We start from the raw sequence: 26,877 nt of genomic DNA on the forward strand, positions 1-26,877 counted from the left end.
AGGGAAAAGAGAGAGTTATTGGGAGCTTTCTTGTCCTCTTCCCCATGAACCACTTATTCTCTAAGCTGGATGAGGAGAATTTACAGTACTCCAAAAGCTCTAATATGGTAATGAATTATTATCTGCAGGTAGGGACAGGAAATGACAAGACAAAATGCAGCAATACATATTTTTTTATCTGGATTTACCAGGTCCAGATATGTCGACACATGCAATTTGGACTCTAAAGCCAGCACGCCATAACACCGAAGTGCCAGGACAGGCAGAGCGCTGATGTTTTCACGCAGGCTCTCTGCAAATTGGAAAGTTCAGCCCTGCAAAGCATCAAACTCTTGGCCCCCATGCATAAAAGTGTCAGTCCAGCTTCAAATCGGTGGGACTGCTCCCACGACTGTGTGCTCTGGCCGGTGTCCTGGGACTCGGCATGTCCTACCACCCAGGCCATAACGTTGATTAGATTGACTCTTGCCTGTGTGTGACAGAAGTGTGGCTGGGTGCCCAAAGGTGGGCCTGGGCACTGCTCTTTGCTGTTGGACACGCTTGGGAAAACCTCCCCGTACACAGGTCTGAGACGGAGAGAGCGAGGCACCAGGCTCCCTCCAGGCAGCTCCGGGGCCCTCAGGAGCCGAGGTTCCACAAGGATGGGGCTGATGACAGAAAAAATGGGTAACTCAATGAGCAGGCTGAGCAGTGCTGGTCTGCAGGATCACTGAGGAGTAATGTTTGGTCACATCCTCAGCCGCAGCACAAATCAGAAACCTAATGAATTTTATTAAAGGTACAGTGAGAAATCTTGCGTGCGCTGCAGTACATTGCTCTATGGTTTTTGTTTTGTTTTTCTTTCTCTGTCAAAGTCTTTCTGTCCATATTGTTTTTGTTAATGTGCGTCAATATGGAGACAAACAACAAATATCTTAATTGGAATATTTGCATTTTTGTTTTTCTTATTGTTGCATTGCAACACTGAAAACACTGTGAACTTGGCATAGAAGTTAAAAATACATATAACAACTCCAAAAAACACACTGATAACATTTAATGCTAATGTAGACCAGCATTTATGAGTATTCTGTTAAAGTAAGCTTCAAATCTTTGCATAGGATTTTACCTTTCTGAAAAATCAAATATTCAATACTATAGAAATATATTCCCTATTTTAAAATATTTATTATGCAGGGAGCATAATGTTTGCTGTTAGCTATATGACACATTAATTACCTTTACATAAATATGTTATTTTGCAAACTACTCTTTACATAAGGTACTTTTTACTTTACGTGCATCACTTCCCTCTACAAGCTCTGAGGTTCCTAAAGAGAGCTGGCAACACTGATGCAGACCTTCACCACACTACAGTCAAGATGAGGAGGAAACCTTCTGCCTTGCAGTCCTTGGAAAATGCCAGGAAAATGGACAGTTTAATCTAAAACCTCCAAACCCTTAGCCAGGAGGTGCATGTTTCTGGTACAAACAGCTCATCAAGCACATATAGGGACTTCATCTCCATTACAACAATACCTAAGCATCTCCTTTTCTCTTTCTTCCCTGAATTTACCCTCCCCAGGCCCCTAGGCTAGGGAATTGCTAAGAGCTCCATTTTACAGATGGGCAAGTGAGGCCCAGGACCACTCAGTCGCTTGCCTGAGATCACACAAGGAGCCCGGACGCATCCCTGAACGTGATTTAGGAGTTGAGTCCCTAGAGCCTGTGGCCCTAACTGCTGACCATATAAACCAGGGCTGCTTGTAAAGAGCCTCTCTTCTCAGCATGTTGATGTGATGCTAAGGGCTAGTGAAACAGCGGAAAGGCCAGGGACTCCCCATTCACCGTTCTGCTACAGGCACCGGTTCTGTGGTCTGGGACAAACCGCAATGTCTCTCCTCCAACAGTCCCTCCGGTAAAATTATATTGCCACCCTTTCAAATGGCTTTGATACCCTGGCCTGACAGATGCAGTTCCTATTTACCTATGAAATGTTATTTTACATAGTGGAACCTTGCACCCAGGGCTAAGACAAGCACCTTATTAACCTAGCCTAAACAATAATAGTTGCAATTAAATTTTAAATTGGCTTTAGCAGAGGTCAGTAAGGCTGCTGTGTGTAACAAGGGACAGAAAGAGCAAGCCTGGCAATTAAAATAACCCCAGTCTTTCCTAATAAAAGGTGCAAGAGGATACCATACATATATACATACTGATTTTCTAGCCAATGCAAATATTTCTTGTAAATGCATATTTGGCAACTCAGCAGGTAAACAAATGGGTCAGTGAGTTAGGAAAAATTGTTTCTTTGCTCTGTCATTTCAGGAGGGTAAAGCCTGCAACAACCTGTATTTTAAGTAAACCAGATTCTTTTTACTTGCAACAGTGTAACCGTTGATTTACACAGCTTCCTCAGCTAAGCATTTGCTTAGAAAAAGAGAGCACAGCCCTAGTCCCAAACCCAGCTTTTTCCTATTAATTTAACTTTGATTGCTCTATGTGTAACGTAGCCATTTGAAATCCTTCCATCTTGTTTGCAACTTGAATCATGTCTCTATTTTTAGAGGACTTGGAGCTATGCTGTGACTTTACCAAATGGAAAATGTAATCATGTCTGTGTTATGTATAACAAAGTGTGTATTTGCCCTGAGCCAGATGAACTGCATCATCAGGATTTTGGACAGAGTAAGATTTTTGGGATAGTTACAAGCCTTGGAACTGGCCCTGCCAGCAACTTTTTTTTTCCTAACTTGCATTAGCTTAAGGTTTGCAACAGTTCCCCAGAGAACTCCATTAAGGCAGCACAGTCAGAAGACACAGTGTCTTAAGAATGCATGAAACCAGTTTACTTCATTTGTTCATATAGGTGATAGATCTTGATTTTGTCTATTCAATGGAAAGGGACACAGGCAACTTGAAAAAAGTAACATTTCTTTAGGAAGAGCATGTACGCAACATTGTTGTAGCTGACTCTCAGCTTAACCAGCATTGACAGAGATTAGAGAAGGTGAAAAAATCCTCCCCAGATTCCACTTCTGTTGATTTATGCTGCTGGACAGCATTTGCATATAATGAGTTTCACTCCTAGATGGTCAGATTTACGGCTTTTGCCCTGCTCAGAGGGATTCACAATTCACATATACATTCCCAGCTCTGCGTTTAGCAGGAACAAAAGCAGTGAAGCTGACAGAGAAACTGAAGAAACATATGGCAGTTTTGTGCATATGAAAAAGGAGAGGTGTAACTAGGAGCACACCGCATATTGTTGCTACTGGAGCCCCTCAAAAGACCCATATAAACCCAGCAAGAAAAATAACCCCTTTGTTTGTTCATGTATTTGTTTCTGAAGATTCCTACAACAATTACGTAACAATTACGAGATGTACTATTGGAAGTATTCTACATCAAAAAACAGACAGGCATTTTAAATACTTATAACACATAAATATGTAGTGTGCCTTTACTCATGATGATAGAGAGGCAAACAGTAGAAATACCCACATGCACCTAATCTGGTTTTCCTCTCAGCTACAGCAGTTTTGTACCAGTGTAATTTCATTGATCTCAGAGAAATTGTTATAGATTCAATGGAATGGAATCCTGTGAGAGAAGAATCAGCCAACTAACGTCACTGCCTTAAGACTGGTACATGATATTTTAAAATGCCATAATAAGCACATACAGAAGCCACAAAATCCCTTGCAAAAGGAATTCTGAATCATCCACATGTGGGACAATTGTTCCTTAGTAGAGTGGTCTTCCCTCAGTGGAGAAACTGTCAGCATATAATTATAGATCTCTGAAAATCATTAAATCTCCATGTTTACTGGAAATGCATTAGCAAGAAAACACCATTCTATTTCTCCAAGTGTCTTTACAACGTAATAGCTTTTTCTTTTCTGAAAATGAAATTCCCAACTCTGCTAAGAAATTACCACAAAATGTCGCATTTCTGTAATTAATAATTCACGTCTTTTCCCTACCCAAACCCTTAAAGAAATAAAAAATACAATTGAAATGTTGTTTGCCTGGCAATATGTATTCTACTTCACAGCAGCAGTTGTCACAAAAATACTTTTGGTGTTAAGAAAGACACTCTGGACTTGGTTTATAAACAAATTTTTGCTGGCACAATTGACATAAATCAGGCTAACTACATGATGTACATCAATTGCATTAGATCAAATTAACTGCTATAATCGAGCAAAACCATTCAGAGCTCCTAAATATTGCTAAATGAAGAAAAGCAATTCACATCAGGCAATTTGCAAGCACTTCAGAGTTGTTTGAAAAGTTATGCTCCCACTTTTAGAAATGCTGCAAAAATATTTGGCATAACATCACTTTGCCATACGGTAACTTTGCTCTGTATCAATTATAATCTTTCCTTAGCACTTTGCTCTTCAGCAATTATGATGCTCTGCAATTTAACTTTGCCTCTGCTCCCACATGGGGGAATAAAGGAACAGAAGGAGTGGGCTGAGCCACGGACCCAGCCTTTTTCCTACTCTCCAGATAAAAACCTGTGCCAACCAGCACAGCTGTGACAGTGAAAAGATAAAACTAATTTGCACAGGTAAAGGACTGCACCAAATGCTATGGACTTGGGATCCAGCAAAAGCATGAGTGTCAAAACAACTTTAAACATAAAAATAGATCCATGTAGAAAGAAAGTTATTCACATCTTTCAGTGGTCAGCAGATTTGGATGACTATCTCGTGGTGTAAAGTTGGCCTTCCAGCTCCCAAATGTTAGTCTGTTCACAGTCAGACTTGTTCTGAAAGACTGTCTGCAACTGAAAAACTCCCATCTTTGGAGACCATATTGATCCACCTCTGAAGTTCCTGGCATAATTTCGTTCAGTCTTACAAAGCACCATCACTAGGCAACCAGTTGTTGGTGGGCTCCAAGATATTGCTTAAGACAAGTTTTTCTGTACTATGCCCATCGTCTACCACTCCTTCCCTCAGGATGCTGAAATCTGTCAACATTTTTTAAGAGAGAGGCAAATGGTTTTACTTCTACTTGACACTGTGACAGAGTTGTATTGCTTTCCTTCAGTGCCTTCAAGTTCCTTACCAGTATTGATTTGCTTTCTATCGAAAGCAAATTGTTAATCACAAGGAGTCTTACCCTTTGAAATGGATGTAAATGCTGCTTCCTGACTGTAACAGATATTTTTAAGAGAGCATTTAAACTGTATTTTAAAAGCACCTAAATCCTTTGATGTCTGTGCTACGTACAAAAAAAAGGATAGTGTCCTTTAGGAAGCCGTATGTGCTTTGCAGAAGGTTGGAGCCTCAGTGCCTTCCAGCTCCTGGACAGAATGAGACCTCACCATGCACCATTTGCCTGGTTTCCCTGGGAAGGCACATGGGCTGGAGGAGCTCAGACGTACTTTCAGCCACTTAGTTTGCACAAGCTGCAACCAGTATGTCAGGGTGAGCCACATATTTCATCTATTTCAGAACCTAGACATCATCAAAGTGGATCAGGAAAAGGGATGTGTTACTATTCAAAGAGAACACATGGGGCATTTCAAAGAGAATCCCTCTTCACTTTCCTTCATTTCTCCTCTCTCTCTAATACTTCTTTTCACCATTTTACTCTGTTCCACCTCTCCCCACTTTCTGACACTCTCTCACCAGTAGAAAAATATAAAAACATGTTTCAGAAACATATTTCATCCCTCCAGTCCTATTGTCAGGTTTGTTGGAACTGTTTTGACTTCTGAAGAGCACCATGTGCTGCTGATTCTTAAGACTGTGCTTACATTTTATAGATGGAACAAGACAATAGGAAACATTTTTATATCATATATAATTAGCCTTTGGCAACTCGTCTCCTTGGATTAGGAAGTTTCATAAAAGAGCCACACACCTATTTCACCCCTTGCAGAAAAACAATCTCACTTCCAGCCAGTCTGAAAATGTAAATGTATATAGATACTTTTCAGAAAAGATTCTAATGAGGTGAAATTTCCCTGTATGAAGGAATTTTCTCTATGTAGGGAAATTTCACCATGTGGGAATGTGTTTTTTTTTTGTTTTTTTTTTTTAGTGCAATATATTTTTTAAGTACAATTAATACATGTGCTTCAGGGTATATGTTGACTTCATGTTCGGAAAGAGAAGAGGTTTCCATTTTTCAAAGAGGATTTTTTGAGGGAAGTCTTCCACTCCTATCTGAATGATCCAGTATTACTCATTGTCAGTGCAGACAGATAGACAACGCTGTTTAAGGATAAACATCTCTCTCTATATATATATATATGCATGCATGTATGCAATCAAATTAATCCTTGAATGACTCCTTTGACGTCAATTTTGGATGATTCATGGCAAGACAACAAAGGAAAAAATAATTCGCTGTTTGTAATTCAGAAACATGAGAAACCTGATTGTAATAAATGCTTTGCCTTATGCTGAACATGCCTGTACTCCCATTTTGAAAAGCATATGCTTTTGGAGCCTTGGCATTTCCCACAAGAGGGATATAACCCACCTACAGGAACCCACTATAACCGGAACACACCCAGCAAAATCAAAAATCCCTTGCCAGTTGAGCGGCAGGGTAAAGCCCCGACTTGGTCAATGTTAAGATATTCACCTTGCCCATTTTCAAGTTGCCTATTAAAATTATTTAAAACAGGTATCAGGAGGTATCTTTGTGAAAAGAGGCTGAATAATACTGCATCAGTGCCAACCAAGAGATACTGCTGCTAGTCTTACACTGTTCCCAATACATACCATCCATGGCCTGCGCTAGGTATTTATTGTTTGCACAGCGATATCACACAGGAGCTCTAATCAGTGATCTGGACTCCATTGTACTGGCAAGTAAATGTATACAGTCAAAAGAAGGTTTCTTCCTGCAGAATCTGATGAGGGCATCTAAAGCAGAAGATTGACCTAAAGGAGGAGGAACAGTGTTTTGGAAAACTATCTAAACCCACATATATATTCTTCAAAATGTAAATTGTCATTCTTCCTTTCATTTTACTGCGTTCTGAATGCTTAAGTTTCCACTATAAAAAATAATCCTATACATGTCTTTTTGATTTACACAATTCTTAAGGAGTTTGGCAGCCCTAATTATGCCCTCCCCTTACAAATTTAGGATATAATTAGTTAAACTCTTGTTTCAGGCAAGTCTTCAAGTTATTCAGAGAGACTTTACATATATTGAGATATTCTGTATGAAATCGAGGTCATGTGGACAGCAATAATTCTAAACAGGAACATTCCGCAACTCTATCAAAACATTAAGAAGCCAGAAACCATATCAAATGAGTCAGGACAGATTGTTTTACAGTGCAAACTCACTGGTAGAAGGAATGAATAAAAAGAATTAGTTGTGGTTGTAAAGCAATCATGGTATGATACTATAAGCACATGGGGTTAACAGTTACGGTTAACCATTACACCAGAGGAAACTGTTCCAATGCCAAAATACTTAAAATCAGCAGTCAAATGTACTATGGTCAAGATACAATTCATCAGTGAGTCTCAATTGAACAGTCTCATTTGAATTAGCTACGGCTGAGCTGGTGATACCTAATGTTTACAACAGACTGATAATAATAAATTAGCAAAATAAAGGACAGTTTTAGGAGAGTTCTCAAAGAGGCTTGAGAAAGGAAGAGTGTTTTTCCCTTTCTTGTCACCTTCTTCCAACAATGAAAGCTCAGTGAAAAGCTCCATTTGTTCCAGAAAACAGTGTTAGTAAACCTAGATGAGAATCAGGTCATAAGCTGATAAAAGAATAGCAAAAACAAGAGCAGTTAGGAGGCAGGACTGACTAAAACAATGAAGTTTTACACCTCTATTACTCCTTGGAGCCATTTGTCAAGATGGGCAACTGCAAATCTAACCCACCAGATCTCTAATATGAACTTGCAGAAGCGAGCAACCTGTATAGTGATAACAACTCTGAATGTCCCTTCTTGCTTAAGAAACGACATGGACTGAGGCAGGGCAAGCATCTTGCAGTGAAAAATCCTATCATCCATCAGACTTTGTGGGTAAGACTCAAAGGTGCTAGCTTCTGTAGGGATATACACAGGGTGGATCACTTCAGCCCCAAGAGACTTTATGCGAAATGTATCTCCAGCTTTTAACTAAAAGCATCGGAGATGTTACATTATTTTAGGCAGAAAAAAGCCTGAAAAATCCTGTCTTACTTTATGTTTTATCTTCCATTGTGGAAAACTAAAACAACAGCAGCAAATAAACCTTGCACCAATTCAATTTGGAAATCACAAGTTCAGCAAAAATGAAGAGACACAACAAATTATTGAAGTTACCAGGTTTGAAAAGTCCTTTACAGGGAGACAAGGTGAACTAGGGGTGTAAATAGGTTTTTAAAATTGTATGAGTTTTCTAAGATAGCTTTAAAACAGACAATGTACGAGGTGAGGATAAAACAAAGATTTAGACTGTCATTTAATCATGGGAATTCAATCTGGGGAACTTGGCTGCTCACCTCTGGGACAAATCCTCCTGCTCTCCAGCAAAAATGCTAGAGAGCAAGAAAATCAGAATTGCTCCACCAGGAAGCGGATTGTGGACACACACAGAAACACCTCCTGCCCCCATGCCTGTGAAAACACACCCGGAGGAATGGAAAGCCTCCTCCCATAAATCGACAGGGGTGCAAAAATATAGGAGGATCAGGGCAAATGTAAGCCTCCTTTGACAACATGGCAGTTGCCCTTAGAGGGAAGGAAAACTGTGTAAGAGAGGTTGCACGTTATCCTCACAGCAAGAGCCCTGGAGCAACGAGGACAACACCAGAGGCTGTGTCTATGCCCTCTCAGCCCACAAACAGCCCTATGTCAAACAGGTAACATCACAGCACCATCAATTCTTCCTTTTCCTCCCACCCAGAAACTGGCCTGACACAGATGATAGTTTGGTGATATCAGGGAGGATGATGGAGCTTACAAGCTTTTGGCTTGAGACCAAGCCATTGAAAAATTTTTCAGACCTTCAGAGCTCCTTCCAAGACAGCCCTAATCACCTATACTATAAATGGTGAGTCATCAAAGAACCACTAAAAAACCTGAATTCTTGCAGTGTGGGAACCCTCATTTTTCTCCCCACTCATCTATGCTAGCAGGTAGGTTTTTTTCCCCAATTTGGATAAAAAAAGACATCAATTTATTTTTTCAAATAGTAACAAAACCCAATGGGAGAATCAGGTAAGAGGAAAATTGCAGGCTTTTCAATCTTCTATTGTAGGGAAGTATGCTGGAAAGACATTCATAAAATGAAATGAATGTAAGGAGTACATCCAAGAGTGCAGACTAGTGAGGAATGCATGTGTTAGGATTTGCATAATTCCACCTGGTTGGTGAAACATTTCATATTAAAAATAATGCTAAAAATAACATATTTTGAATATACTTGAATAGAGTATACTTAAGCAGTGCTGTTTTCTTCACATTTTTCCTAGGTGCCCTAGGAGAATGAAAGGCAAACGGAGGGCAGGGAAATTCATTCACAAGTGAGGTGGTTGAAGACAGCATTGCAAACAGCTACAGCTACTGCAGTGAAGAATGCCGACATACATAACCAAACAAAACAAAATTCCTCCTCATCATCATCAATAATCCTTTAGTGCCTGCAAAAATCCAGACATTAGGTTCCTGTTCAAGGGAAGTTCAAACTTGTTTGATAGTGGGTCTGAATTAAGTACTGCAAGGTTGAAAGAATCCTGAAATTGCATTGTCTTAAAGACTCACATGGTTTCATGGGTATCTGCTTCAGTGACTCTTAAGCTTTGAACTACTAAAAAGATATTCTTTCTTTTATACTTTTTATCTGCTCTCTGTCTAAGGCTCCTCCACCTCTACCTCACACTCTTCTTCTGTGTCTTTTGATTTAGTGTTTTTCTTAAAGCCCAGTTCCTTCAATGATATGTTTATGTAAGGATTACATTTTTTTGCTTTAAAATAGAAACCCAGATGCTCGTTATTGAAGAGAGGAGTTTGAAAACATCACTAAACTGAAGATAAAAGATCAAAAACCAGAAGGCAAATAAAAGGAATGCACATTTTATTATAAAACCCCATGATTTTTCAGCCAACATCATGATGTTTTTGAAGTGTAACATGATTTATAAAGGTTGGAACTGGAGAAAAGATACAAAGAATGCTTCTGTTCCTGCAGGCATAAAGTTACTCGTTTAACCCTACATCCATCCCAGTAGTCCCAGTGACTTAATGGAGTTATTCATATCTGTAAATGTGAACATGTATGAATATTCACAAAATAAGTGATGAACGTTCAAGAAACATCAGGGGAAAAGGCACTTTTTGCAGACTCAGGCTGGATAGCGATTTTTACTTATTTTTGTTTCTATGTTTTAAAAGTGAACATCAGCCTTGAGGAGGTAACCATAGCTTAGTCTACAGACCATCCAAATCTAGATCAGAAGAGCTGCATGTACACACATGGTACCAAGAAAAAAATAGAATATCCACCAAGCTGTGGAGTTACCAGATGCCTAAAGCAATAAACAGAATCATGGGTGCAGCCTATGAACAGAAAATACTAATAATGCAAGGCTGCAGTTTGGGTGATAAGATGACAAAAAGGGAAAATTCTGAAACTGGAAACCTCCTGAAAGACTGTCTTCTCAGAAGCCTCTGTTAAACTCAGAAAGACCCAGTTTGTAAGTCTGACTTACAAATGAACAGTAGATAAGTGATTGACTGATATGTATCACAGCTCTAATTTTTCAGGATGTCAGTGGCTTGATTTTCAGTCCGGGAGCACCTACAGCTCCACTGAAGTAGTAGGAGATGTGAGAATTCAGCGTCTTTGAAAATTCAGCTAAAGGCACTTACAGTTATGAACAAAATGCAGACTCAGTTGCGTGCCTATTACTGTATGATCATTATGACTGCTTGCAAATTAGGCACACAATTGCACACATGGTCCTAGTCACATGGGGGACAGTTTCAAAGACACATCATGGGATGATAGGAATCCGGCTCCCCATCAAAGCACATACCTTTGAAAAGCTCACCCTGGGCTTTGAAGAATATTCCACAATGGGTCTCTTCTGAGGATCCTATGGTAATAGAAATTGTTCCTTATATATCACTGGTTAATAACTCAAGACTATTGAAAAAATGCTTATTTTTTTGCAAGAAGAGGGAAAATTCACATATTGCTCCTGGGAAATGTATGTTACAACCCGAGGAACAATGTACTGCAAAGACCATACAACAGTGAAAAGAAATATAAATGCTACACCAGCCTAGGAGGGACGTATCATTTTAGTCACCTAGTAAATCCCTTGTTTGCTTACAGTGAATCCAGGCCAACAGGGCGGAAAAATCCTACATTCCAGTTAAACTCATTCACAAAACTAACACAGTTTTGAACCATCTCTTGTATGCTTGTGTTCCACTGTAGCCTAAAATAAGCGTCATCTATTTCATCGTTTTGTTCATATTCTTCAACATTTGTCTTTTTACACTAGACCCAACGCTCAACTACACACACTGAAAAAAAAAAAAATCAAGGTAAGAACCATGATTCATCTCAGTCAAGAGTTTTACAACTAAGATTCAGGGTATAATCATGTAGTTTGCTTTTAAAAGCACTCAAACGCATTTTAAATGTTTGCTTATTTGAATTTGTTATGCCTTGATGGCACCACTCTATACCATAAGGTATAGCAAGGAAATATGTAATACACATATAGCATTAATAAATAACCATTAAAAGCTATGACCATGCCTTAACATGGTCTTTTGATCTATTATGTAAAATCCATTTAGGCAACAGGTAAAACATATTGTTCCTTGGAGTATACCATCTTCTGATATGTTATGACGGAATGGAAAAATGGTGATCCTTAAAAGCTCACTTTTAATCTGTACTGTAGACTTTACTACACTTGATGCAAATCCAGACTGCAAATGAAATCTTAGCTTTGGTGAAGTCAACAGGAATTTTGCTGCTGTTTGGGGTATTTTACCCTATCACAATATCCAGATCATTGTTATCTACATGTTTTCTGAAGACATTAAAAATCATGCAGTTAAGTGGCTAGTTCTAAAAGAGGAGAGCAAAATGGGGCAAAAAGCCTTACAGCCCACTTATGATAATAGAGTGATACAATTCAAAGTCCGTCTGTGTAACACCTTTGCAGAAGCCATTTTTAGCACCTGTCCCAGAAGTTCACTTATCAGTACATACCTCCATACTTCATGAATCTCTTTCTTTCTTTCTGTTCCTTGGCTAAGGACAATTTTGGCCTCTTACTAGGCAAATTTTTGTTAAGGGTAGGTGAATTATTCAAATCAGAATCAAGATTTACGGTAAACCTGACCTCTACAAGACCATTATGAAATCGTGAGCCAGACATCTGAATAATGTTTCCATTTTTCAATGATTCATTTCTCCCAATGGATGAAGGCTTGATGTCATGGTAGGTTTTGCTAACAAAGTGAATGGTTGTTTCTTACCATAAGCCTTAGAAAGTTCGATCTACAAACTAATCCCATTTTTAACAGAAAATCAAGAGAGTTAGCAGAGCATAATATTGATGGCCAGCTTTTACCCAAAGAACTTAAACGGGTAGCTTGACATTTTTGGGACCAGATTAAGGACTTTCAATTTAAACAGAATATAATCTGAGTTCAGGATATGTTGGAACACTGTATAAAATATTACCTGTCCATAGAAAATCTGCAAAAAGGAGGGAAAAAATGTTTTGGGAATTGTCACTAATTGATTATCCATGATGAAAAAGAGAGAAAAAAAGTCCAAGATGCCCTGAAGACTACATTATTTCATGACATTTGAAACAGTTGCATGGACAACTGGTGACGTCATGTATTATCTGGTCTTCAAAGTGTTAGCTTTTCTTCTCTGTTCCTTTTATTTTGCTAAGGTCTGGTTTTAGAGTGAAACTTTTCAGGTAAGTATTTTTTTCCATCTCATCATGGGAATAGTGGGAAGTTTTGCATTATCTCTATTCAATGCAAAAGGCAGATGCCTGCACATGCTTACAGTACAGTTAATTTTCTCATAGTGCTTATATAAAGATGGGGGAGAGGATGGCATTTAGTGGGATTTTACAAAGAAGAATACCAGGGGAAGAACTGCAGTTATGCATTACAGTTCAGTCACTGAAGCTGGATTGAATCCATATCATTTGCTTACATCTTTGCAGGATCTTCAAGGCATATCAGCAGCGATGCATTATTCACAATGTCAAATATTCTAGACAGGCCAGAAATAAATCTGTCTATGAGCTATGACTAAGAAATCATCCATCAGCAACACAAAAGTAATGTCTGCTGTACTCTAGTCTAAAGTCCAATTGAAAGGGTCTAACATATTGGCAGAGATCAGTTGCTTCTGAGGTTGGCTTTTCGCCATTTTCTCAGTCATCCCGGAAAGACACAAGGAATTAGGTTGTGTGTTAGCTTGCCAAATCAATGACAACAAAAAAACTTTTAGTGCTGATCAGATTATTGTTTTTTAGGGAAGGTGATAAATAAAAAGGAGAAAAAAATATTTTACATTACATAAGGCTTTTTAGATAGTTCTATAATCTGATGCCCATCAACTTCTTTTTTTTTTTCTTTTTTTTTAATTCTTGCTCTCTCAAAAGCCTTACCCAAAGAGCTGATATGCACCAAATTCTGAATGCAAAAAAGTCCTTGTGAATTTATCATCTTATCTTCCTTTCAGGTTAGTGGATGTGTTTGGTGACAGACGCATAAGCAAGAGTGGCACACGCAGAAATGTTAAAATGGCATACTATGAGATTTTGATGAATCGTTGCATTTGTAGTGAGCTAAACATAGCTGTTTCCTAGAGCAGCACTTTTCAGAGGTGCAATACTTTTCAAGCAGTTGTCCGAGACAAAAAATCGTGCACTGTGGTCATAGGCAAGCATGCTGTGCATGCACTGCAGACTTTCACCTCAGTCAAGGAATTTAGATGCCAGAACAGGTTCCACACAGGAACATTTCACCAGATGTCATTGGTAGCTAACCTGTTTCAGAGGAGCCCCCTTGCATCAGGGCAGTGATGCATTCTGCAATTAAGCAGAACTCGTGATTCAGCGCAGACAAGCTGGTGTCTGCTAAGCTAGGGGGGAAGGAAAGCAACCAGCCAATGTCCTATTTCTTTTATCACAATATGATGTAGCAGACCTTTAAAACAGGTTTAAAGTCACACAGAAGGGAGCTTAGAGAAACCATTTCATTTGATGCATTGGCTTTGTATGTTTACTGACACAATGTGTAACGATTGTTTTAAATGGGAATTTTGTTTTACTGTAAGCCTACTGCTTAGCAGAGGGTTTTAAAACCTACCAGCATCTATCACACTATCTGAAGGACTCCTGTGTGTAGCTCAAAGCTAGAAATAGTTCATTTTGCAGTGCGAAAAAAAGCAAGGCATGCTAAATATTAGTAGTTTCTGTTCATACTACACACTTTGGGTTCCCTACTCCTCCCCAAATCCTGTGTTTCTGTATGGGACAGACACGACTTCCATCACTGTTGTCTCTATTTCTGTTAGCAGCAAACTTCAATACAGGCCCAAACCTGCCGAAGTCAATGAGAGTACTGCTCTAAAAGGAGCAGTGCTGGGCGGCGCTGACGACGCTGCTTTGTAACAAAGCTTCGTCCTCCTTCATACCACTTAAAACGAAATCGCAGTCCCCCAGAACCCTTGCCTTAGTGACAATCACTAAGCAGAAAGGAAAGCGTAAACTCGGGATATTTCTTTCATCTTGTTTTTTTTCAGCAAGAGCAAAACAGACAGCCCATGAACTTCCATCTAGAACAGGGTGTACTAAACTCATATGCTTCAGTCTCAACAGCAAACAGCCCTCGTTGCTAGGCATAATTGATATCTGGCAGTCCCAACTGCTCCAACTTCTCCAGCAGTTCTGGGATGCTGCAAGCCCTCGGCTCCTGGAAAAAACGTCAGGCTCCGTTTCCTGTCCTGTGTTATGGACGTGCCTCGTCCTGAACCTTTTGCTATCCAGTTTACACCAGATAACAATTGTTAGTTGACACAAATACTGGTTTATTTGACTACAACTCCACCAGGACCACATCACAGGAAAATACTGTACTTGGGACAAGATTCATCTCACCTAACGTGCTTTGCTTAAAAGTTAGGGCACATATGCTAATCTAGTCGGCTAGCTCCCTTTATTATCAGTGAGAACACAGGCAACTGAAGATCCATTAAATTCCAACACACACATCTAAATTAAGTGCAATGAATTTCCCTCCTTAACTCACTGACTGTAGATGGAACGCAGAGAATTAACTTAGGCTAGTTGCTTCCTTTTTTAGCTCTAGTTAAACACTGGTTACATGATACAAGCTCCATGAAATAGTGTCAGATCCCAGTGGGAATTTGATTGGCTTATACATTCCAAAAGATTTCAAATATCTTCTTACTGGCTCTCTATTTACCCAAAACACCATATGTTCTGTAACTTCCAGCCAACCTCTAAGAAGTCTAGCTGAGGTGTTCAAATGTCTTAATCTGTTCCTCTTAGAAACAGGAAAAATATGTTTTATGAGATAATATAGCAAAGCAGAGTCCATCTTTTTATATGAGAAATGCACCAACTCTTTGTTTTATGTTCAGCTGCAGACATTCATACAAAAAGAGGTGCCTATAATCTTTAATGCAGGATATTTTCCAGTGTAATTTTTCATCAGGCTTTCAAATCTGGATGTAATTTTTGCATTTCAGCCAGCTGAACATATAAGTAATATTATAATTGGGTTTGGCAGTCAACAGAAGAAATGGGGTCTCAGGTAATTTTTGTTCTATTATCACATTATTATAACATTTTTAGTTACAATTTTAAATCGTATTATAAATTAATATGCAAGAGACTATAGTTGCATGCTAAATCTTCCAGAGATGAAAACAGGTTAATTAATTAGTGGGTGAAACTCTGGACTGCTGACAATTGCAGGCTAGAGTTCTGATATGTACTAGTAACAGTTAACAGTCTGCAACTAAAATGTCTTACAATCTTTATGTGAACCATCAATTTATGCCTTTAAACTTACACTGCTATTATATAGTTAGAATTTTTTTTTTCCTTGCCAAAGCTTACTATATCTTTCAGGGCAAATTCAACAGAAAAAGAAATGAAGATCAAATTTAAGAGGCATACACACCGGGTAAAATAGATTTACCTTACACGTTGAGATACTAGAAGGGTGAAGTAGCAGGAAGAATAATTAAAAATGTAATACAGTAGAAAGCCATGCCTCCCTTTTTCTCACCCTAACCTCCTTCAGCCTCCTCAGATTTTCTTGCATGAAGCTTAAATATTAACTACTTTCATGCGCCATGTGAAAATACTGCCAGCTGAATGGTCTGCAGGTGGAACTCATTTCTAGCAGGGTAATTCCTGAGACAAAGGTGTTGTCAGAAACAAGCTAAAGAAAAGCCTCCTTCAGAGCCCCGTCATGGAGAAAGAGGAGAAACAGAAGCCAGGCAGCCATTGCATTTTTTTACTACTACTTTACCATTGTACCCTCTAGCTTAGGAAGTTCCTAAGTCTGGGACGGTATAAGGACATCAATATAAGGTATCAATGTAAGCCCACCGAGGTATCCATCATTTCCCACTGCTGGAAGGAGGGCATGGACAACCTGGACTTTGACCTGTTTCTGGCCATTCTTACACCTATTAATTCCTGCCCAATGAAACAGACCCATTAGCCTACAAAACAAGGCAGCCACGGGGCCATCGCTGGGATGAGAAATGCTTAAAGAGAGTCTAAAGTCATTTTTCCTCCCTTCAGAAACCTATGCCAAGACCTTGTCTTTTTGAAATCTCTACTGTAACATTTCATGGCCATTCCAAAAGACACTGCTGCTTACAAAATGTAGTTATAAAATACTATCCCATAAACTCTGAAAACTACTCAGGGACTATAAAATTGTTACAACAACTCCGTCTTGTATTACTCACCAAAAAGAAAGGGGGGGGGCATGAAGGGGAACAGAAATTCAGACTTCTTGCAGGAAAGATAGCAAATACATATTTACTTGATGCTAATTAACTCCACCCCCTTATTACCTTCACTTCTTTTAAGGTGTCACTCTAAGTGATAATTACTGAAAAATACATTTTAGACATTTTTAAAAGGCAGAAAAATTACTTCTGAGTAAGAAAATTAAATTGCTTTCTAAAAACAAGATACTCAAAAAATCTTATGATGAGTACTTTCTGACAGAAATAGTTGGCTTTAAGACTTATAGATTCTACTTTGTTTTTATATTTATGGGGTGATATCCTATTCTCACAAAAGCCAATGGAAATTTTGACATCATTTTCAATGGTGGCAGAATTTCACTCACTGAGTTAAATACAATTTATTAGATCTCCATGTTAAATGCAGAGGAAAATCTAGTTCAGACTTCCTACTAATCTAGATTCAGAGTTCCTCCATGGCTAAAGCAAGAGAGTTGGTAACCTCAGATCTTTTCTAAACTGTACAATAATGACCCAATTTCCCACATTCTTTTGAAAACTAAATCTTTGAAGCCTGGGATGTAGGGAGGAAGCACAGTGTTGCACTCTGAGTTTCACTCAATATTCTGACTGCAGTCTTTGTAAGTCTACAAGAATTTACATTCTTTGTCTCTCCAGAGTCACCTGCAAAACGATTTTTAAGAGAACTCTCTTTCAACTGCAATTAGACACTGTCTGATACAGGAACAAGGAATTCCTGGCCCAGGGGCCAGATACAGTCTGCAACTTGATTTCAGGGAGACTACAGCCAAATGATTTTGGGCCCGTGTGAACTTCATTATGGGATGAAAAACAAAGGTGCTTATTAGCATCTGACTTTCCAAATGTCTCCGAGAGCCCTAGCTGGCCTTTGCCAAGGAAAGGTTCTCTGCCCCGGTTCTAATAAATTGCAGTTCAACATTACGCCTATCAACAAAGCAAGAAATACCATATTGCACAATATTACACCATACATAAAGGCAGTATCCCAAGCTAACTGTCAAGGAGGTTTGTGGCGGTGGTGGTACAAAGGGTGCCCTCAGCAGACACAGAGGTTACTCAATACCAGTAGCCATACTTCTGTCAGGGGCAGAGATGAGAGGGGAGAAGAAAAAAAAAAAAAAGAAAGAAAAAAAGACTCCACCTTCTGTCTCAGAGCCCAGGGTAGATTTGGGGACTGCCAGGAACAAAAAAATGCAGCATCCTTTTGCTTTCAAACTGCAAGCATTAGATATATAGAAACTGGGGAGGAGACAAAATGAATATAGGACTCCATAACGTCACTTCTACAAAGTTCCTTTTTAAGCAGAATTGTACATTGATATCAAGCAACATTAAAAGTGAATGTAATAGATTAAGATAAAAAAAAATTGTTCAGAGCTATAGGAAGTTGCTCACGTTCTACTGTTACTTGTTTTGAACCATATTATATTCATCAGTTAGATTATTGCTGTTTCTGGCTATCAGTCAATGATAAATGACTGCTTATGAAGTAAGAGCCAACTGTCATGCAATACCTGTAGTTTCATGGACTTTTTAAAGTTACTTGGGTTGGGAGGTGGGGGAAGGAAAGAAGGAAGGAGGGAGTCAGAGGTGAGGAGAAGAGATGGAGAGGCAAACAAAGGAGAGAGAAAAATGTAATGGATTTACATCGTCACCCTTCATAAATCTTGATCATCTCTCCAACAAGATCTAGAAAAATCACAATTTCACTCCAGGACAGGGATGTTCATTACCCCAGTTCAAACTGTATGAAAAATTACTGTGGGAAAATTACTCACAATTGATTTATGGCTAAATTGAGAGAAGTGGAAGTGCCGTGCCCAATCGGCTGCCTTCAAAATATCTTCCAATCTTGCATCCACACTAAAAGCTTTGCACAAAGCTGCTTCTATCATTTGAGTACCCAAACATAAGGCATTAACCCAGCACATCCCATTAATCATTCCAGCCACCTAGAAACGAAGGCCACAGTAAAATGGAGAAAGGGGAAAAATGAATAATTTAGTAATTGATCTCTATCCAGAAATACATACCATTCTAAAACAAAAACTTCTTTCTTTACAAGCCTGAGAGATTCCTTAGCAATATTTATATTAAAAAAACTAATCAATTTATCCATGTTTCTTTAAGAAAAAAAAAGAAAAATCTTCCTGTCAGAAGGAAGAATCAAGCTTCAGTTTCTTGTACATTTTATTTTTTAAAAAATAACTAATTTCTTGAGGACTGTTTAGAGGAAACTAAACAGAGGGAAAGGCTCTGCATGACAGATCTTTTTAGAGATCAGCTGTTCAATGTCTCCATATACTTCAAATCAATACAAAGGGCACATGGATGTTTAGATTAATATCTATGTTCCAAGAAGTGCAAAAATATCTGAGGCCATGTATTAGCTTTTACGCTCTCCAGCAAGTTTATCATCAGACACATCACTGTAGAGCTGCATCATGCCTCTAGGAAAATTTAACCAGTGCACTACCATAGCGCAGGGAACGTGTGGAGTCAGAGCAGTGGCAAAATATCTGGGAAGGGAAAAAGGATGACTCTGCTTGAAGGAACAATTTCTCAAAGCTGTAGCCATCCTTCTGACACTGTGATGGGAATCAGGGCCCACTGGGGAAAGAGCCATCTATATACAGCTCGGAAAGAAGGATGTCATGAAAGCTATTAGGAAAAAAAACAAACAAACTGTTATTCTGATTTGCATTCTACTGGGCAATAACCTATGAGGTTTCTGTATAAAATCATTTGTGCACACACGCACACATGCATACACACACATTTGTTTCATATACACCTAAATAAGTGGCTTTAGACCAGCTAATTAAGCCATTAAACACACAGCTTATTTCCAAAGCCCACAAACTAGAATCATGAGAATTTAGATATTAGAGCAGACATTTTCAGTGTTAAAGTTACATGGTAGCTGAATGGCACTGTAATAGCACAAGCACTAGATGTCTCTATCAAAGGCTTTTTTTTGGTAAATGAGCGCAGTACACTGAATTATTAACTTCCCTTATAGAATGTAAACAGGATTTCAGAAGAAGGATAAATCAGGAAACATTCAAGTAACAGTTTGAAAACTGGAGCATGAAGTAACTAAGTAACCGTCCCTCTGCTGATGCACATTTGTCAAGACTTAGCGCCCCATACCTAGGACTGCTGCTGCTGCCTAGCCTTTCCGCCCACTTAAAATTTTATTAAAATAGAGTTTATGACATGAAGCCTGAATTGTTGATATCACCTCCCCGACTAGTTACAATAGTTATCTTTTTGAATAACTGTTAAGTTTTATCTAGTGCCCCGTTGGGCCTATACCATGGGATGAGAAGAGAATAAGTTCCTGACGCCTCATCTCCAGCATATCCATTAGCCTCCACACTTGCATCATTTCTCCTCTTCTGTACCTTCTGAGGTAAAATTTTCAGTCTTTCTTCTGGCAGGACTTTTCCCAGGTTCGTCAATGTTCTTGCCACCCTCTTCCAAATCCCCCTCTTTCAGCCACATCCTTTTTGAACTGGGGAGGTGAACACTGCGCACTGTGTTCTGGATGAGACCACAGGCATTGGTCTATATAAAAGGCATTATAATATTCTCCCAGTTATTCAATATTGTAACATTTTTGAACAATATGCAACCTAATATCATTTTTTTTAACGTGGTCGTAATTGGATCAAGTGTCCCCACGGAGCTGTCATGCTCAGCATGCTCTTCTGAGTCCTATAGGACCGTTCACCCTCTCTCTTCCAGTTGGTCTTACTTCACATTTATCCCCACTAATCTTTATTCACCATTGTTCTGCCCAGCCAGTGGGAAACTTTACACTTTTATGAAAGTCCTTAGAGTTCCTGCTGCTCCTGAGTAGACTAAAGAATTGTCTCTGCTGCAAATGTTGCTACTTTACCACTCCACCCCTCTCTCTATACCAGTAATAAATGCGTTAACAGGAGTCTTAGTCAACTTTCAGAGGGCCAACACCAAACTGGGCTCTTCCTACTGTAGTGGGTGGGTCTTACTCTCTGCATTTCCTTTTCTCCCCAGTTTTCATCCATAGCACTATTTTGCCTCTCAGTCCATGACATCGTAGCGTCTGTCGTCTTTTGTCCAGAGCTTTGTCACAGGCTTGTCACACACTTCATTTTGTTTGCACTTATTCACACCATCTCTGACACATTTGCAGCTCTAAGAGATCATTGAATCATCAGTTCTCATGGTAAAAAAAACCATGCTGGTAGACTACATCATGCCATAATCTCTCTAGTACTTTACTATTGTTTTCAAATGAGGATTTCAGGTTGGTTGTCAAGTCCAGATGTAAAATGTTACTTAAATATATCACTGAATTAACAAACTACACCTTAGCTAATTCACAGCTGAAGCTCTAATTTCAGCAGAAGTCTTAGAAGAGACACAAGCTTCAGCTCAGTGCTGAACCCAGACACAAATCAACATACTCTGGCATATGGGACCAATTGGCCTAACACATTGGCTGCTGGAGCCCTGTGCGGTGCACACTCGAATTGGAGTGCTTACCCAAACCCCCTCGTCTCCCAGTGCGTTGCTCACTCCAGTACTGCCCTGCTCTCCTCCAGCGGTTTGCCGCACACGTTTGTAGATTCACAGGCATTTCTATTCCAGAAGTTTCTTCAAGGTCCCCTTGCCTCAAGCCCTCCAGGTTTCGAATCCCCTTCCTGAAGGCATGCAATGGCCAGGCCCAGGGGCCAAGCAACAAGGAGCTGCCATGCAGGAATTCAAGGTTTTGATAAGGGGTGCAGGAAGGACAGGAAAAACAGCTGTTACAAGCAGGACACAGCATCTTCCACCATCTTCTCTGCTGCACTGAGGAAGCAGCTTGGGCAAGGAGCGGTATTTAATCCTTCTACTCCCAGGAAAGGTCATGCAGATGGCGCATACCTTTGGGGACAAATGCTGGGAAAGAACAAGCCAGAAGAACCCCACTGGCCACAGCCAGCATTTGGCTGCCTTGGGAAGGAGGAATGAGAGGAGGGAAGAAAGCCTAGCATATATGAAATTGGCCCAACTGCACTACCATAATCTTGGAGGGCGGGTCAGAGACTATTTGAAAGTGTTATTGAGGCCAATATGACAGCAGGGGTATCGCAAATGATGGCCATAATCAAAAATGCTATAAAACTACAAGAGCGCACTGGTATTATTAGGCTTTGCAAAGTAAATTCCAGCACTGAAAAGATCACACATGTAGAAACACTCTGAAATATGTCAGCCAGCCCTCACAAGAAGCACTACTTGCTCAGAGCTCGGTCTGCCTTCCTCTCCCCCTCCAAGGGCAGCAATGTCAGCACCTCGGCGTCTCTGTCCCACGCCGGCACTCACACGCGGGCTGGGGGAAGAACCACAACCTCTCTCCCCCAGATGCCTGTCCTGCACCTTGTTTTTTCAGGAGTTTGCAACACCGAATGCCTCGTTACTGAGCCAAATGCCACCACATTGATTGAAACATAGCTCAAAAGTATGCATTAATCATTTACCTCAAAGTTTATGGCTTACAAAGCAGAAGGACAAGAACAACAACAGACCCTATGCGCATGCTTCCCCTTCTCAGCCACAGCTGCCCTTCATCCATCCTAGTCACCACTTCTAGGTCTGGAAAGTAGTTCTGCTTCCTGTTTGTCCATCATGGCAGAGGCACAGGTGTTGAGTAAGGACCTCCTTCTTCCTTACGCCAGCATCTTTAAGGTTTTAATATTCTGTTTGATCTGAGGCTGTGGGAGGAGTAAGAAATTTTCAGCTTGGGTTAGTAGCTAGGTAGGGAATACTCCCTAATAAATATATTCCATAACATTTCCTTTAGATCTCTTATCCATGCCATTGTTCTGCCCTTTTTTTAAATAACACTTTTTAATTTAAATTTACGCATTCAGGCAAGTGAATCTAATGCAAATAATCTGAGCGCCAATGTTATTTATAATATTACTGCACATAACACCCTCATTCTCCCCACCAGCCTTTTACTCTATAAAAATATAGAAGAGTAAACAGGCACTCCATAAAAAGAAACCCAGGCATTCAGTGTTAAGATCGAACAGCCAAGAACTTAGCAGCAGCAGCAAATTTAACCTCACCTCCTTGTGAATAATTCCTTGCTATTTAGTCTGGTTACATGATGGCTCATCATACTGTAAATACTACACTGTGGTATCAGCTTTTCCCTACATTCTTCTGTATGAGTCTAGAAGATTATGTATGTAGAGGCCAAACAACCCATTTGAAGGATTCAAAGATAGCAAAAATATTTGAAAATTAAGAGTGTTATATAAATATATATTTTAAAAAAAGAAAGCCTTATGCAAATCAGAATGAAAATGCTGAAGAATAGCTAATACTGCAGCAGCTGTGATTTTCCTGAAACAAGGTGAAAAGAACGGCATATACTTCAAAAGGCAGGATATCTTTGCATATGAAAGGAAGGGAAAGAAAAAAGTAATCACTTTAGCTGAACAGCTTTGCCCAGCTTTCTGCCCAGATCTTGTGAGCAGAGAAGGTTCACAGTCGTCTTTGCAGTTTCTTTGGAGGTGGTGATACAGGGATAAGCATGTTTAAATAGAAACTTCAAATCCTCAAGTCTCCTGCTCACCACAAATGAGGCATATCCTTGGTTAACAAGGTAGGCTTCATCTTTTTGGAGACTTGCAATATGTTCAGAATGCTTGGTCAAAAGTCCCAACAACCCTGCCACCAGGCTGAGAAGTAAAGAGACACCCATCTTTCTGGTTTTTGTTGTTTTGTGAGAAAAACCTTTAGAAGAATTTTACAGGGAAGCTTTTAGAGAAAGTAAAAATATTTATTTTTTTTTTTCTGCTAAGGATTTATGGGTTCACACTGACGTTTGGCTGAGCAGTTACTTAACATCCTGTACACAATACTTAAACAACAATGGTTACAATAAATTCCGTTTTTCCAAAAAAAAAATGACAGTAGGGTATATTTTTCATAGAAAATTACATTTTTAAAAGTTTTTGGTTTTTTTTTAAGATACCAAAGCTGAAGTGAGAGAAAATACATTTGGAAGAAAGGATCCGTGGTGAAAGTGACACTGAGTCTAGAGGTAAAAAGCTTGTTTCTATGATACATTAAGTATCCTACCATAGTCAAACAGATACACACAATAACATTTATATGTGGAAAGCAGCCATAGCCACAGGTCAGCCACCTCCTCTGTAATTTGCTTCAGTAGCAGATTGCACAGTCGTCACCGCCAGGCACCTGTAAGACAAAAGAATAAGGAACAAAAGTTAGAGACAACTTCTCCCCTCCACAGCTGCTGCCCCACAGAATTTGCAAGAACCCTGAGCGTTTATCAATGAGGATGACTCTGACTTGCTGTGCTGCTTTGCAACCAGGTTACAGAGGTCCGATCTCACGGGGATCCTGGTGCGCAGGCAGGTGGCTGGTTATCCGTGAAGACACCCGCGCAGCCCCAGACCAAGGGGGGATGGAGGACCCCTCCCCGCAGCACCCCCGTCAGCTGTTTCTACCCACCACGTGCAGAGATGTGCTACACAGAAAAGCATCCCGTTTGGGGGATTATCTTGTGCACATTTTTAGCGGCACGCTGGAGAAAGGCAAGGCAGCGCGCGTACATTAGTAATGCTACCATGTGGCTCACTGAGAGGAGCAGTAAAACCTTCTGAACAGACACAACAGCAAAAACTATTAAGGGAAATCCTCATGTTCAGAGCTACCTGGGGCGAGCGCATGAACTGCATACAAGCTGCCCAGGTGCCCTGGAGAGCACTTGCCGAATTAGCAAGGACTGGAACGACTAATTGGGGGCTGTTTATCAAATAACGCAGCAACAATTCCAGGGCACGCCAAGGGGGAGGGAGGAGGGAAGCTGTTTCAGGTGCCACCACTGTGAACTTAGCATATTTCTATGCTATGTAAGACATATTCCTCAACTCTTATAAGTGTCATATGCGGAATAGACTAAGGCTGACAGGAGGCACAGTTGTAAGTACATTTATTTCAAGTGCCTCTGCTAGTTCAAAGGGCTCAAACATAAACAGTTGTCTAAAAATATGGATGCGTTTTGGAGAGGAGGAAGCGAACTTTGAGGTGGGAGGAAGGGACGGTAAACATGGTGCTAATTAACAAAAAACCTTCTCCTTTCCTGCTGCCCCCTTGTCCCCAAGCACGCAAAATCAAGAACCTCTTCTGCTCTGCTCCCTCAATACACTTGGCATGTACCTCCTTCTCTTTCTCTCCTCATCTTGCTCGCTCTCTCCCCATAAAGGGGCATGAAATGAGAAATTTTAGCAAGGTTTCTTTACAGAAGAGAGGCCTGGCTTCAAGCCCAGTACAGATGTGGGAGGGAGACTTCAAAGTGAGATTCCCTCAGTGCTGCCCAAGAAAGTGGTACTTCTCATGGTCTGGCAGCAAGGCTTTCTGGGACTCACGGTCTCAAGCCTCACCAACACTTATTCCCTCAGAGACAATAAATGCCCAAGGAGGAAAAAACATCTGCATGATGCCGTCTTGAATTTTCCTCAGCTTGAACTTTAACACTAGGCAAAAGTTGAAAACTTCAAAAGGAATGGGCAAAAAAAATTGTGGCATCCCTGGATTTCGTATGTACTTTTTACATACCATCTCCAGTCATATGAAGTAGCCAATTTATACTAAAGATTGTTTGTTATCTTTAGCTTCAGATAGATTATTTCTTTTCAGCAAGTCCTTGTATGCTCTTTTAATGGTTTATTGGTATAACTATACAAGCATAGACAATTTATGCTAGCAAAAAAGCCTTTTGCAGGTAGTTTTACATCATTTCCATGAGCAAGTTAAGTTGACCAAGAAAAAAATCCTTTTTTTTCTTCCCCCCCTCTCTCTTGGTGTCACTGTATATATACTAGGGCTTTTGCTAGCATAGCAATGATGACAAAAATATAGTAAATCCCTTCCTGACACAGCTGTGCCAGCAAGACTAAAGCCTTAGTCTCAATGAGATTGAACTACTTCATATTTCAGCAACATTTAGATCTATTGATGCTTCAATTTATAGAAATATTATAGGATTTTCCTCTCACAGCAGAGTGCATCTTCCCAATTGCCTAGCTTTGTCTTGTTTCCTGTCCATATTCTAGTAACTGTGGGCTCGCTAGGCAACCTTTACAATATCAGAAGTGCAACTATATGCTCATTAAGACCATAAGGATTATATGCAACCTCACATTTAAAAGGTGGCTGTTACACATAGTTTAAAAATTTTGCTATCCATCATGCAGACAGACATTCCACAATTTCTGCTGGGCCCTCAGCCCCAGCTCACACCCGACATGAACCCATTTCCTAGTACGGCAGTAGTAAACACTCTCCCACATGGTTGCAATATATGTTTGCTTTAGTTATGTCTTTCCCTCCTGTTTTAGAATGCACAACATAATGCAAATGCATCTTGTTTCCATAGCTGTGCTTCTACTTTGAACATATCAGGAGGCAAACAAAACAGCCAGCTAGCTCTTAACTGATTCTTTTTCTGTAAATAAGAGAGAATTTCTTACCATGCCCAATGAAATCCAGAATGTTTCAGTGCAGATGCCTGAAAAAGAGAAAACAGTCTTTAAAAGAGAGTCATTTACTCAGTGAAAGTCTAATTCTGAAGAAACTATTGCCAGCATAATTCTATAGGTTGAGTTAAATAAATAAATACTTATCTGATTAATTGTTGGCTGGAATCCTTTTGTGCTTGTATCTCTTGAGTTAGAGGTCATATTAAAAAAAGTGCACAGGAGATTTGAAATCTGAGGACAACCTAAAGCTTGATTCTAAGCAGTCTCAAATGCACCAGTACTTTCCCGTGGCGTGGGTGAGACAGGTT

At 39.8% G+C, this 26,877-nt stretch overlaps 1 protein-coding gene across 9 annotated transcripts in view; it reads right to left on the reverse strand.

The window, feature by feature from the left end:
- RBMS3 (RNA binding motif single stranded interacting protein 3) overlaps positions 1 to 26,877 on the reverse strand; it is a 722,481-nt gene that overhangs the window by 652,327 nt on the left and 43,277 nt on the right. The window contains exon 1 of one of the 9 annotated variants that reach the window (XM_067291481.1): positions 22,577 to 22,755. The exons of the other annotated variants lie outside the window; for them this stretch is intronic. Coding sequence (XP_067147582.1) covers positions 22,577 to 22,623 — 47 coding nt within the window. The 5' untranslated portion in view covers positions 22,624 to 22,755. Of the gene's footprint in view, positions 1 to 22,576; positions 22,756 to 26,877 lie in introns of those variants that run through there. 9 annotated transcript variants of the gene reach the window in all.

This window comes from Apteryx mantelli, chromosome 2, assembly GCF_036417845.1.
Source record: "Apteryx mantelli isolate bAptMan1 chromosome 2, bAptMan1.hap1, whole genome shotgun sequence".
In the NCBI taxonomy this organism is placed as follows: Eukaryota; Metazoa; Chordata; class Aves; order Apterygiformes; family Apterygidae; genus Apteryx; species Apteryx mantelli.